We start from the raw sequence: 13,705 nt of genomic DNA, 5'->3' as shown, positions 1-13,705 counted from the left end.
TACCTTTTATCTGGAAATAGTGTCTGTTTATTCTTGCCATACAGTCCTCTGTATTAATTATTGCTCTAAAGGTCTTGCCATACCAGTTTATTCCTCTGTATTTACTTTAATTTCTTAGTTTATTCTTGCACTTTGTTCTTCATTCATTTCCATTTAGCTTATTTTGATTAGTATTATCATCTCTTGGTTTATTGCTATGTCCACTTTAGTTTCTTTCCTGTTGCTGGATTTATTTTATCATTTATCCAAGACGAATAATATTCACTCATCACCTGCTGCGCCGCCTAATAAACAGTGTTGATTTTTCACTGTTCAGCATCAGATTGTCTCTTTTTATGCCATAATTCACATCTAGTTCGTCGCTCCGTTTTATGTCCTGCTTCTCCTGTTTCAAAGTTTTGCGCAATGTGCGCGTCTTTTTTTTAACCCCCTAAGGTGCAGGGCGGTCGGAAAGAGTATCGATGGAGAAAAGGCAGACTGACATAAACCTTTTAAAACAATGGAAACAATTTCTGCATTCTGGTTATTGAAATTTAAAAGTGCTGTGTTGTTCTATCACCCCCGTTTCATACCGGACCACTTACAGCACCGTGTTAACGCTATAAAATGAACGCTCTCTATCGAGGTATCACCCATGGAGGGATTTTCTTTATTTCTTTATTTAAATGGGTTCATTTTTCAGAGGGATACTCAGTGAGGGTATCGTGATTTTAGCTACCAGTAGCAGGAGAACGGAGCTGCGCCAAGAAGCTAACAGAAGCTAACAAACACTGAATAGAAGAAGAGCTGCCATAGATACAGTTGCAGCCAAGAATGGTTTAATGTTACACAATACAGTTTTACCAAGTTGCTCAAAGTCTAAACTGGCATTGTTGTGCATTTAAGGTGTAAAGTTTACCTTTGACCAAACGCCCCCCAAAGGCATCCCAGCGCCCCCCTTTTGTAAAAATGTCAGCCAGCGCCCCCTGCCGTCCTCTGAACGCCCACAGGTGGGCGGTACCACGTTGAGAACTGCTAATCTAGAGCTACCTGTAGCTTAGCTTGAAACTCTGAGACCACACTCATACTACAGTTCAAACAATAAACGAACTGAACAAATCTTAAAATTCAAAGGGACATAATACAAAAATTACCCGCAAGAAAAATGCCAAAACACACAGACTGTTGCATTTAACAACATAGAAATATAGATTTGATTTACTGTCATTGTACAGTAAATTGTACAACGTAGTACCGCTGTTTTAGGACACTTACAAGCACTCTAAACAGATAAAACTGTTGTGATATGGGAGGGGAAAATGTCTCTGTGGTGGGCAGGATGATGGCAATAAGGCGATGGTGATTCAATGCTGAATTATGGTCATAAAGGTTGATTTTTGGTTAAGCCAGTCAACTAACGTTGAAAGGATGCCATTGAATCAATGTTGCTTTATAGTCAAATTCTAATGATCAACACTAAACTGCACATGCAGTACGCCAACTGGTGTGTTTATTTAGTTCCTGTGTAGTCCGTCTACCCCTTGATTGTTCCCAGCTCTGCCTTGCTTCCCTGTATATTTATACCCATCTGTGTCTCTTGTTCCCTGTTGGGTCCTTGTCTATTGTCATTAGTCTTTCGTCAGTTCCAGTTGCTACCAGTATCAGAGTTATTGCCGTTACTCACCTGTGCTGCCTGGATTTTTGTGAATCGCTACTAAATCATCATTGTCAGATGAAGCCAAAAAATGAGAGACCAAGTACAACACAACTATGTGTCCAAATTCTGAAATAGAATCTGAGCATGAAAGAGATGTCTGCCAGAAAAGAACATCCAGGTACAGTGTTCACTTTGGTAAAGTGCTAACTTTCTCTAGGGTGTCCACAAAGATCACAACAGAACTGTTTCTGTCCAGTGTGGATTCTCATGTGTATGTTTAAACTAGATTTTACGGTGAATTGTTGTCCACAGATTTCACAACAGAAAAGTTTCTGTCCTGTGTGAAATTTCATGTTTGGTCAAACTAGATTTTTCAGTAAATTTATGTCCACAGAGATCACAAAACAAAGGCTTCTCTCCTGTATGAATTCTTGTGTGTGTGATTTTCCGCTAAACCCACGTCTGCAAAGTTCACAACAGAAAGGCTTCTCTCCTGTGTGAATTCTCATGTGTGTGTTTACATGCGATTTTCGGCCAAATCTTTGTCCACAAACATCACAACAGAAGGGTTTCTCTCCTGTGTGAATTCTCATGTGTCTGTTTAAACGTGATTTTTCGACAAATCTATTACCACAGATGTCACAGCAGAAAGGTTTCTCTCCAGTGTGGTTTCTCGTGTGTGTTTAAATGTGACTTCTGGTTACATCGGTGTCCACAAAGTTCACAACAGAATGGTTTCTGTCCTGTGTGGATTCTCACATGTGCGTTTAAATATGATTTGCAGCTGAATCTTATTCTGCAAAGGTCACAATGAAGATCTTTGTCCTGTGTAGATCTTCTTATGTCTGGTTAAAGCTTGTTTTCTGTTGAATGTTTTACCGCAGTCTTCAGTTAAGCTTTTCTTCTCCTTCTGTCGTGAGTCAACATTGTTCTTTCGTGAGTCAACATTGTTCTTCTCAGTCAAAAATGTCTTATTCTCCAGCGAGGTTAAACCCATTTCTGAATCTGTGTGTTTCTGGAGAGAAGATGAACAAATTCTTCAGCACCGTCAGAGGAGCTAAAAGGCTTGTTAAAGTTTTTATTTGACTCAGGAGCTCTGCTCTCCTTCCATTCACTGCCCATGTTTTTAGTTTTCAATCCAGAGTCTGACAAGTGTGCCAGCTCAGAGGCAGGTGCTTTGCTTCATCATAATCTTCATCCTTCTCAGTGTCTTCAGGCTCTAAGGAGTTGAAACCATCTCCATGATCTTCTATCATGATTGATTCTCTGCTATTGTTCTCTCCTGGAAGCTCTCTGTGTTTAATTTGGTCTTGATAAAGCTGTGAGAGCAAAGGGGAATGTTCATCATCCTCATTTTTATGGCAGTAGCAGTGACTGAAAACTTGAAGGCGTGAATCTCCTCGTTCCTACAGAGCTGCTCTCCTCCCAGACTGATGAAGACTCCCTCCCGTTCCTCCTTTATCTTCATGTAGAGGAGCTTTGGGTCATGCAGGTCAGCACAAGGTGTGGGGTCTTCAGGAGCTTCTTCATTAACCATCACCTGCACAAAACATTATGCATATTAGAAAGTATTTACACTGCAGCCTGAACTGAGTGATTTTATTGACTCTGTAAGCTTTTTCTCAGTTTAACCATTTCTTATAGCCTTCAAGAAATGGCTATTGATGTGATGTGTTGATCAGTCCAACAGAAGGTATTTTTTTGAGCAAGCTGCGTTCTATCAACCTTGCTTGTACAAGCAGTTCAGCCAAGGATATCCGCCTTACTATTCATGTTAGCATTTTTAAAATTGTTTTCAATCTTGATGTCTTGGAGAATCAGGTGGACAGCTTAAAAAAGGTATGAGAGTTGAGAAAAGCCAGGTGTGTGGTGTCTAGGACAGCAGCTGGACCAGGTCTGATGTGGTCTAACAAGGTCCAGAAAGTGGTAGAGCCAGAATGGACCAGAGATCATTTTTGGGGTGGTAGACATGCCTCATTAGGGTGTCTTAGTGATGCAAGACACCAAAAACACACCTCATATTATAATGGCCAAAAGGAACAATCAAGGTCCCTTGTGTTGCAGTTGGTATACCTGAAGGTCCACTTGGGCCACTAGTCACAGCTTCAGTCATGGCAGGATGGGTGGATGAGTTCTTGATTTAGAGGTTTCTGTTTAAAACATAAAACGTTGTCAATCTTACAGAAAGAAAACATACAATTTGCACAAAGTTTGAAATGCAATAATAAAATATAGGTGTGCAAATGCACATGTACACCTTTTTCTTGTTACACCTTAACTTGAACAAACAACTTCAAAATCACATTCAGAATTGCTGCTATACGTCACCACATTCGATTACTGGTTATCTGACCACATTTACTCTGGCACCATATTAACAAATAATAGTTTTCTTAAATTTATACAAATTATGTGACTATTTTTATAAGATTTGTTAATGCTAAACTCTCACGATGACTAGAAAACGCCTTAAACATGAATTCAGTCCTTGGTAATGCTGCTGGTATCCTATCCGGCGTCGCTTACTTCCAGTCTATTCCGAACCCTTCTTATTCCTTTGTGGAATAATAAAATACTTTGTGGTATTCTGATTTAGTAATGTAATAATATTAGTTGTGTAACCACCCCCACACCACTAGAGGCAGTAGCAACCCCGAAAAGATGCGACTAAGGAGCAGATTTAGACTATAGAATTTGGTAAAAACTATGAGCTTTGCTGAAGTAATTAAAGACACAAGTTCAAATCCATGCTGAGAGTGGAACTCCTTCAATCAGGGCTCCTCCGCAGCTCTGATTGGCTAAGCAATGTAACGTGATCATTTGCAGCAAGTGATGGCAAAGCGGGGCGTCATCACGACTTTACACAAGTGTGTCTTTACCTCCGCGGCAGAGGCTCCGCCGAACCCCTGAGACCGACTCACCGAACCCAGGTTAAGAACCGCTGGTTTTAGAGTGTGAGATTAGACGGTACAACTAAATAAGGAGTAATATTGGCAGTAATGTTTGATACTGAGAGAGCATAAATGATGTTTAGAGAATTATGCCATTCAAAATAAAAATGGAGTGGTGGCTCGGAGGTCTTGCATTTTACCGGAAAGGTTCAACACTCATGAGTCAAAGCAGTGGCACCCACCCAGCTCATCATAGCCCCAGAACCATGAAGTTTGATCATTTGCAATTGTGCAGCAGCAGAACACCAGCAGAGGTCCGACCTCAAGTAGCTGCAGCACCTGGCTCCCGTGCGCCCTCTGGTGGAAATTACAAGGAAGAGCGTAGGAGAAAAATGAGCACACAGATCAATGCTCCCAGAACCTGGCAACAGGTACAGGAAAAAAAAACTAATATTTAAAAAAAAAAATGAAAAGAAACAAAGTAATTAAAAATTAACGAGTGATGAGTTGACATGCTTACTGGCTTCTTTCATTTCACGGTGACAGAGGAAACCCTAGTGATGACACGCAGCAAATGCCATTCCGATCTGATGTAGAATTGCAATTGTAGATTGTTTTACTGACGTCTGATCCTCTTGATGGAAAATATGTGGCCAAATCTAATGTAATTTTTACTACTATGAGCATTTTATTATTTCATAAGTCACAATAGTTTTATGTGTTATAATCACGGTTCATATCAAGCCTCAAAGCTGTATTAAAGGAAATAACGGAGTATCTCTGTTAATTGGAAACCAAAATCTGAGCTCTCAATTAAATCATTGGATGTTATACTCCTTATTTAGCAGAATACAACCGCAAAGTTAATATAGGGGGAGGAAAAATAATAAAATATTGCTAAAAATGTCTTAACATGATTCCCATGTTAAAACTATACATCAGATGTATGTAAATTTTTTAGCAATAAGAACAGCAACTCAGGGATATAATTCCACATCAGATCAGTTTTAAATTGTAAAGCGGAGGACTATTTAATTTCCCTTTTAAGATCAATAAAGTATTTTTGAATGGAATTTGTATTGTCTCAGCATGACCTGGGATTAGAAAGATTCTGAATAATCAAATGTCAAGCATCACCAAAATGGACTTGAAGATATTGTATATCTTTATAGATACATTAGCTTTTAAAAACAATTTATTGATTCACATTCATATGCATAAATTCCATTTCCAACCACTAATACACGAACAGAAAGTATTTTACTTTGAAAGTCACTCTTAAACGTCCTTTCTTACTGCCACTCTGGAATCAACCGGGAACCGGAAGTGTACTTTTATTTTGAAAGGCATTTGTAAACGAAGGCACCGTTAACGCTTTTGTTTTGCCGTCTCGCGGGTCAAAACCACCCGAAAGGCTGGCTTGAACACAGTGAATTACCCCAACGTAGCGACCTTGAAAGCCACCATGGAGGCTCGTTTCAACCCCAAGGTTCTGCTACACAGATTAGGTTTGTATATTTTTTTTATGTATGTGTCAGCTGTTGCCTAGAAACGATTTTAAGGTGGATTAGCTTCTTGAATATTGTGCAACCATAGGTGGCTACTTCTTTCTCGCAGGAGGCTATATACGTTTATATTCTGAAGCCAGGGATCTGATTTGTGATAGGCCGGTACCTGTAACTGAGCAACCGGTAACTAGCTTTGGGCAGGCTGGTGACTAGCATGCCTAGTCTGGTCACCCACTGGATTACCTACTTCCTCTGTTGCCCATTAGCACCGATCGGCTGGTGTTGGCTTCGGATAGACTGACCACATAGGCCGCTGGTCTCCTGCGACTCGTACTAAATTCTTTAAAGAAAGAAATTGTCAAGTTCGCATACAGTATCTTCAACGACATGTATAAAATGTATTGATGTGTTTTTTTTGACATGGGTTGTTCGAAACCAAGCAGTATAAATAAAGTGTTTTATTGAGGGATTATCAGTTGACGTCACTCTACGTCAGCATCTACTGTACTGCGCATGTCGCCTGCAGGAAAAAGTGAAAATATTATTCATTGATCGTGGTATTTTATTAGCCTTTTACAATTAGGCTAATCAAATTGGAGACCCCTAACGCACAAACACACACTTGGACTTTTTTCCCCCTTTTTGCTGGACCAGTTCTAGTGTGATGCAAATGAAAAACAAAACAAAAAACAGAAGCATTAATATTGCCTTTGATTGAAGTTTCACAAATGGAAAAAGTTAATATATAGTAAACACTATGTTCTCACTGGCACTATATTGGCCTGTTCTAACATGTGCACTTTACTTGTGGCAAGGATTAATTTTCTGTAAAGTTCAGTATTAAAAAGTGTTTATTCTGAGGCTCAGGTTAAGCTCAGTTGTCCCAGGAATTAAAAAAAAATAAATAAATCGGTCCGAATGTTTGTCTTCAACAAAGATGGGGCTGGTTGAATCTTTCTTCATTTTATTTGTGCAGTTTCCTCCTTGTTTTGGTGCCTTCCACACATTTACTTTCTAGTATCGTCTGCCAGAATGTCAGACGGTACAGGTAAAAAAACCAAAACAATAGTTAGTTAAAAAATGGAGGCTGACATACAGCTGATTTATTTTATTTTTTAAAATCGTGGTATTGAGAATCAGATTTCTTATGTAATTTTTTTTGCCACACCAATATCAAGCAAACTCTGCTCATCCTGACCTCAAATATAGATTTTAAAGCCACATCTCCGGTTATTACCTTTAGCACTCTGTAATAACCTTTTCCCTTTCCTTCATTAAAATGTCTGGAGCAGCCATAAACTGTACAAATAGTTTTTTTTTTTTTTTTCTTCAAACGGTAGATCCTTAGCTACTTCACTGCCTGCTCTCCATGTGGATTCCTCCCTTGTGTAAAATAAATGTGGCATCACGTTAAAGTTACACATTTTAACTATGCCACATTGCTGAACAGGAAATGTAAAAAAGAGAAAAAAAATCCCATACACAAGCTCTATCAGTTTCTTTGTGTCAACACAAACCAGCACACAACACATTCACATTCCACTTTCTTGTAAAGATTACACCAAAAAATATGCGAACATTACCCACACAAAGAACAGAATATTCAGTTTGTTACAATATTATGTTTTGAAGCTTGATGGTTATTTTGCAGTTATTAATAAATGACCATCTGAACACATCTGTGTTTGATTAGCTAATTTAAACGCTTGATGAAATGATATGTCAGAAAGTAGGTTCATTGTTATTTTTTTAAACTGAACTGAAACACTGAATTCTGCACCACATGTAAAGGTTGTCAAAGTCAAGCTAGCACCTACCTTCCTCTCCCTTTATCCTCTTAAGTTTTAATTGACAAAAAAATAAAAAATAATTTCTGACTCATGTATGTGATACTCATGTACTTTTTGTAGTTGCCACAGTGTTGACAATTAGTAGCAAATCACTGTGTTAAACAGGAACTGACCATAGCTCTTGTCTACATGGTCAGAGAGGCACTCGACTGCGAGAGCTGCTCAGTGCTGCTTGCAGCTTTAATTTTCTTTTATAATTTTTTGTTTGAGGATTATTTAATAGTTGCCAATGTTAAAAAATGTTTGTTTAGTGACTCACCTTATGTGACGGTCTGTGGTGCAGTCTAAATACTTTCTAAAATGTGTAATGTGCTTCAATGTTTCTTGCAGATGTTCAACAGCTAATGATAGTTAAAGAAGAAGCTCCTGATGACCACAAACCTTGTGTTGACCTGTATGACCCAAAGCCCCACCACGTAAAAGAGGAACAGGAGGGAATCTGCATCAGTTTGTGGGGAGGGCAGTTCAGTGGGAAGGAGAAGATTGATGCCTTCAAGTTTCCAATCACTGCTATTGCCATAAAGACTGAAGATGATGAACATCCCCCTTTGCTCTCGCAGTTTTATCAAGACCAAATTAAATACAGAGAGTTTCCAGAAGAGAACGACGATTGGGAATCCATCAAGATAGAAGATCATGGAGATGGTTCCAACTCCTTAGAGCTTGAAGACACTGAGAAGGATGAAGAGGACGATGATGATGTAAAGTACCCTGTCTCTGAGCTGGCACACTTGTCAGACTCTGGACTGAAAACTAAAAACATGGGCAGTGAATGGAAGGAGAGTAGAGCTCCTGAGTCAGAGGAAGACCTTGTTGACCGAGTTTTAAGCGTGTCTGAAATTACTGAACAACTTTTTCGTTGTTATTCTTTCCAGAGACATATGACAGAGTCAGAAACAGGGCATTTAAGCTCTTTGGATGACAGTGGATTGAAAGAGAAGGAAATTGTGGACTTAGAAGTCCAGACAGGAGAAAAGTTTCACTGTGAAGACTGTGGAAAGATGTTTAGTCATGAACGAACTTTAAACGCACACATGAGAATCCACAGGGAACCTAAACCTTACTGTTGCGTTCTCTGTGGAAATGGATTTAGCACAAAATCAAGTCTAAACAGACACATCAGAGTCCACACAGGACAGAAACCTTACTGTTGTGATCTCTGTGGCCGTAAATTCTCTCAAAAGGGACATTTAGCGCAACACGTGGTGCTCCACACTGGCCAGAAACCCTTCTGTTGTGATGTCTGTGGACAAAGATTTAGCCTGAAAACATGTTTAACCAGACACATGAGAGTCCACACAGGAGAGAAATCTTACTGTTGTAGCATCTGTGGATATAGATCTTCTCAAAAAGGACATTTAGCACAACACATGGTCGTCCACACTGGAGAGAGACCTTTCCATTGTAATCTCTGTGGACAGAGATTTACAGGGAAATCGAGTTTAAAGAAACACACGAGAATCCACACAGGTCAAAAACCTTTCTGTTGTTATCTCTGTGGACATAGGTTTACACAAAAATCTAACTTAAATGCACACATGAAAATCCACGCTAAAGGGGAAGTTGCTTAGTTATGAATAAACAAGCTGCAAAGCTGCAGTTGACTGTAAAATATTTGATGTTGGTTTTAGCGTTTCTCTTGTGATACATTTTTGTATATTTCAGAAATTATAGAAATATGACTTTACTTCACACAGCCCTATCCTGGCGCCTTGATATTCACCTGTGTCTCTAAGAAACTGCGGCCCTTTTTGACACCCCCTCCCCTTTCAGCATGTCATCACAATGCTCCCCCATGATTCCCTTTACAACTGAGAAGTTGTTTGTAAAAACTCATAACTTTTTGAATTTTGAGAAAAATGTCAGAATTTTTAAAAGAGTTAGATTTTTTTTCTCAGTAGTCCTAATCCTTTTCCGCAGGTTACTGCCCCCATTTTAGATATGATTAATTTCTCCTTTATTCCAGACAAGTCCCACAGACTCTTGAGGTGGCTGCAGTTAAACTGCAACTAAACTCTTGATCAAGATGAGTTCATAAATTAGACCTTCAGTGGTGTGAAAAAGTTTTGTCCCCTTCCTGGTTTCCTGTTTTTGGCCTGTTGGTCACACATCAGTGTTTCAGAACATCAAACCTAACTTGTTTTGGTTTGAAGAGTTCGTTTTGAAGCTGGGCCAGTCCTAAAGTGGCCCAGGTGCTAAAAAGAAAAAAACAAAACAAAACATGAAAATCAGCCATTGTTGAAGTTTCACAAATCACACACTTAGTTTCAAATATTGTCCAATTGATATATTAGTGTTTTAGTTTTTAAACTAGAGCAGGTAAAAGATACTTTAGGTTGTGAAAAATTTATTTCTGCATTTTTAATTACGTCGGGATTGGTCCTCCAAAGTACTATAGCTTAGCTTATTATTTGGTAGGGTTCTTTTTATGACAAAAGATGCATTAAAACGATTGTAGCGTGTAGTGTCTCTTACATGGCAGCAGATGTCAGTACTAGGTTGACTTCGTTCATGCAGGAATTCACTACGAATTGAAATCTGAATGTTGGAAGTCAATTTTTAAACATCTGTGTATCAGTCATTTTGGTTAGGATCATCAGTGATCAGTTTTAATATTTTGAAAATGCAAACAGTCACTTAAAGTAAACTCAGCTTAGTAACTCAAATACTGAGGCCAATGCATCTGTTAAAACTAATCTTATATATATATATTTTTTATGTTGTATTTCAGTTTTGCATGTTGTAAAAATACCTGTTGGAAAAACACTACTGCTTGACTTTTGCACATTTTGGATAGTGACAATGAGTTTCAACTCATTTTCAAAATGAGTTGAAAAGGAGATGAGTTAACCTATGTGCTAAACATCCTTTTAATTCCACATTTCTGTATATTTTTTTTCATTTTAAAAACCTGACAATGTTCTAATCTAAATATGTTGTATTTTGATTCGCTTTAAATGGAAAATCATAATTAACTGAAATAAATGCTTAACATCACTGTGTAATTAATCTGTCTGTGAATTATTATTGAAAAATGAACTTTTTCATATTTACTGAATACATCTATTCAGTAAATATTGAATATAAATAAATCTATCTACTGAATATATTTTGTCTCTAAAAAGATAAAGGGATGATGTCAATGAGATTTAGCAGAAAACGGTATGTAATTATTGCAGAAGTTCTAAGTGTGCAACATCCATACATGAATTGAAATGTACATTTCCCTCAACTCACCAACAGAAAGATACTGAAACAAAACATTTTTTCTCATGCCTCCCCCGTCCCGAAAACCAGGACAGAAAGAAGTGTGGTGGGTTTTTGATAACTTTAGTCCCTTAATTCATACCCCTGGAACTTGTTCACATTTTTCAAATGTTACAAGAACAAATTTAATTGTATTTTGTTGGTGGTTCGGGTGGAAAAGTAGCTCAAAATTAGGAAGAGGAAAGGAAATTATCCAGTTTTCAAATTTGTTATGAATAAAATTCTGAAAATGTTGCATGTATTTTTATTCAGATCTTGTAATTTAGTAGTTTATGGAATAATTGGAGCCGAAAGTATTTGTACGCCTAGAGGCTGAAAGGTTTGACCCTTCTTTTTCTTTTTTTTTTTTTTTGGCAAGCAAGACATTCTCAGTCATATTTGATGGAGAGCACTGGTTAGCATCAATTTCAAAGTGTTAGCACTGGACCATTCCTGCACTTTGATATATGCTATCCCACTGTAGTTCTGGCTGTATTTTTAGGGCTGCTGTCCTGCGGTAAATCGAATCTCTGTCCTAATCTGAAGTCTCGTGAAACCTCAGATTGTTTTTTTTCCCCCTCTTTTACCCTGTGTGTAGCTACATCATACTTTCTTGTTTTTAGGTAGTTTGTATTTCTCGACTGAATTTGGACACTAAAGTTGATTTCAACCATGTTTTGTATAATCTTTTGTATAACATTACTCTAGCGACAATTGATAAAAAAATTGCCAATTGGCTTATTCTTGCGCATTTACAGCAAGGTTTATTAATGTGCGTTGCTCCTGCCAAATAAATGAATCAATTCTCAAACAGCAGGATGCTGCCACCACCATTTTCCACCAGATGCATGATGTGTTGAGGGAAGTGTGGAGTTACGTTTCATCTCACCAGTCTCCTACATGGCTTGTGGTAAAATTTAATTCCCACTTCTTTTGTCCTTCTTTCAACAATGACTTTATTCTTGCTGTTCTTCCATAAAGGTAAGATTTGTGGAGTGGGAAAGTGTCATCAGATCAGACTCATCTTCACGATGCTGTTTGCTAATGTTACCGAGCAAACCTGTGAAATTGTCACAGAACAGCTGGGTGCACAAGTTGTTCTAGCTGTAATCCATAAATTAGGTTGTTGTAGACATATTTGACATCAATTTGTTATCAAATTACTCAAAGTTGCAATAAAACTTCTCTTTTACAACAGTGCAGAATTTCACTATTATCAATTCACTTTTTGTAAATTGCAAAATGATTTTTCCCAAAAGGATATGAAAAAAGTATCAAGAACACAGTTAAGGTTTAATAATTCAGATGAATTCAGATGATTATTTAGCATTGAAAACAATGCTAAATAAAATAAAAAGCGACGTGAAAAGCACAGAATATGTTGAACGTTCTCAACACGACACGACGGGGACAACAGTATGGTGACTCAGTCAGAACATGAGTGCCAATAGATAATGTAACAAGGTATGTTTTTTTTTTACGCTTTAGCTACAGTAATATGACATTTCACAATGAAAAATGTAAATTTGGGCACTACCTTCAGTTGAAAGCAGAGCGACGAACTTTCAGGAAACTAACAAATAAGAGCTAATGAGGGTAGCAAAGTAGTTCCAACATTGCTCTTTAAAGTCGGCAGAAAATTGAAACTCTAGTCTGTTTACTCACTCCAGCTGCGTCCAGCTAAAAAGTCAGCTGATAAACAGCAAAGCTATCTTTCATAGACTCTCACGCATAGACATAAGAATAGACGCCTCATGGCCCGCTCTCGCCTATTGTTGACGAGATTTAGGGCGGCCATCTTGGAGCGGTCCACCACTCCACTCAGCGTTATGTGTTTAGCAGCACAATGACGTATCAACGCATTTAATAGATCATAACACGCTTTTTGTTACTGGAAACCATATTCAAACATCTATCAAAGCTACATTTATAAACAATTGTATTTTTTAAGTATGTTTTTAATACATAGTTCAGCATATTTAAATATGCTTAGTGGCAATAACAATAGAATAGGAATGGAATATTCTGATATTGATGTATGATGAGCATATTACAAAGCACACAGCTGTTCATAATTTATTCAATAAATTATTTAGTAATATCAATACATATTTATACAACTAAACAAACAAATAATGATTAATAATGGCACAAATAAATAATGATTAGTACTGAATAATATATATTGGATACATGTTTATATGTATATGTATCAATGTATATACATACATATATATAGATATATGTATATGTTTTTCAGCTGACGAGTTCTAGCTTCAGAGTGATTCAGCAGCTGAGATTGTCCAAAATCCGATGCGAGATTCATTCGTGATGCAGTGAATCCGTCTCTCTTTATAGATTCTCCCTCTTCTTCCTCACATCGTGTCTTTAGAAAACCTTCAAAGCAAAAACGGAAGATTTGGGATGTATCTTACTTTTGACAGAGTGAAAGAATTACATGTAAATAATAGTCTTTACCACCTGTGTAAACTTTGCTGGTGAATGTTATAACACATAATATAAGTTTTATAATATGTGTTACATTGTTTCATTTCTAATATAGGCTCTTGTGTC

At 37.6% G+C, this 13,705-nt stretch overlaps 1 protein-coding gene and 1 pseudogene across 1 annotated transcript; one reads left to right on the top strand and one right to left on the bottom strand.

The window, feature by feature from the left end:
• Positions 1–253: 253 nt before the first annotated feature.
• Positions 254–3,402, bottom strand: LOC145549930 (uncharacterized; annotated as a pseudogene).
• Positions 3,403–5,850: 2,448 nt separating this feature from the next.
• Positions 5,851–10,890, top strand: LOC103458164 (uncharacterized). Its single transcript, XM_008398793.3, has 2 exons — positions 5,851–6,035; positions 8,216–10,890. The coding sequence occupies exons 1-2, from the start codon at positions 5,993–5,995 to the stop codon at positions 9,454–9,456; spliced, it is 1,284 nt and encodes a 427-aa protein (XP_008397015.1). The 5' UTR covers positions 5,851–5,992; the 3' UTR covers positions 9,457–10,890.
• The last annotated feature ends 2,815 nt before the right edge of the window (positions 10,891–13,705 follow it).

Source organism: Poecilia reticulata, chromosome 22 (assembly GCF_904066995.2).
Source record: "Poecilia reticulata chromosome 22, P_reticulata-male-v2, whole genome shotgun sequence".
In the NCBI taxonomy this organism is placed as follows: domain Eukaryota; kingdom Metazoa; phylum Chordata; class Actinopteri; order Cyprinodontiformes; family Poeciliidae; genus Poecilia; species Poecilia reticulata.
Note: the sequence above shows the minus strand (reverse complement) of the source record. Positions and strands in the feature narration are given on the sequence as shown.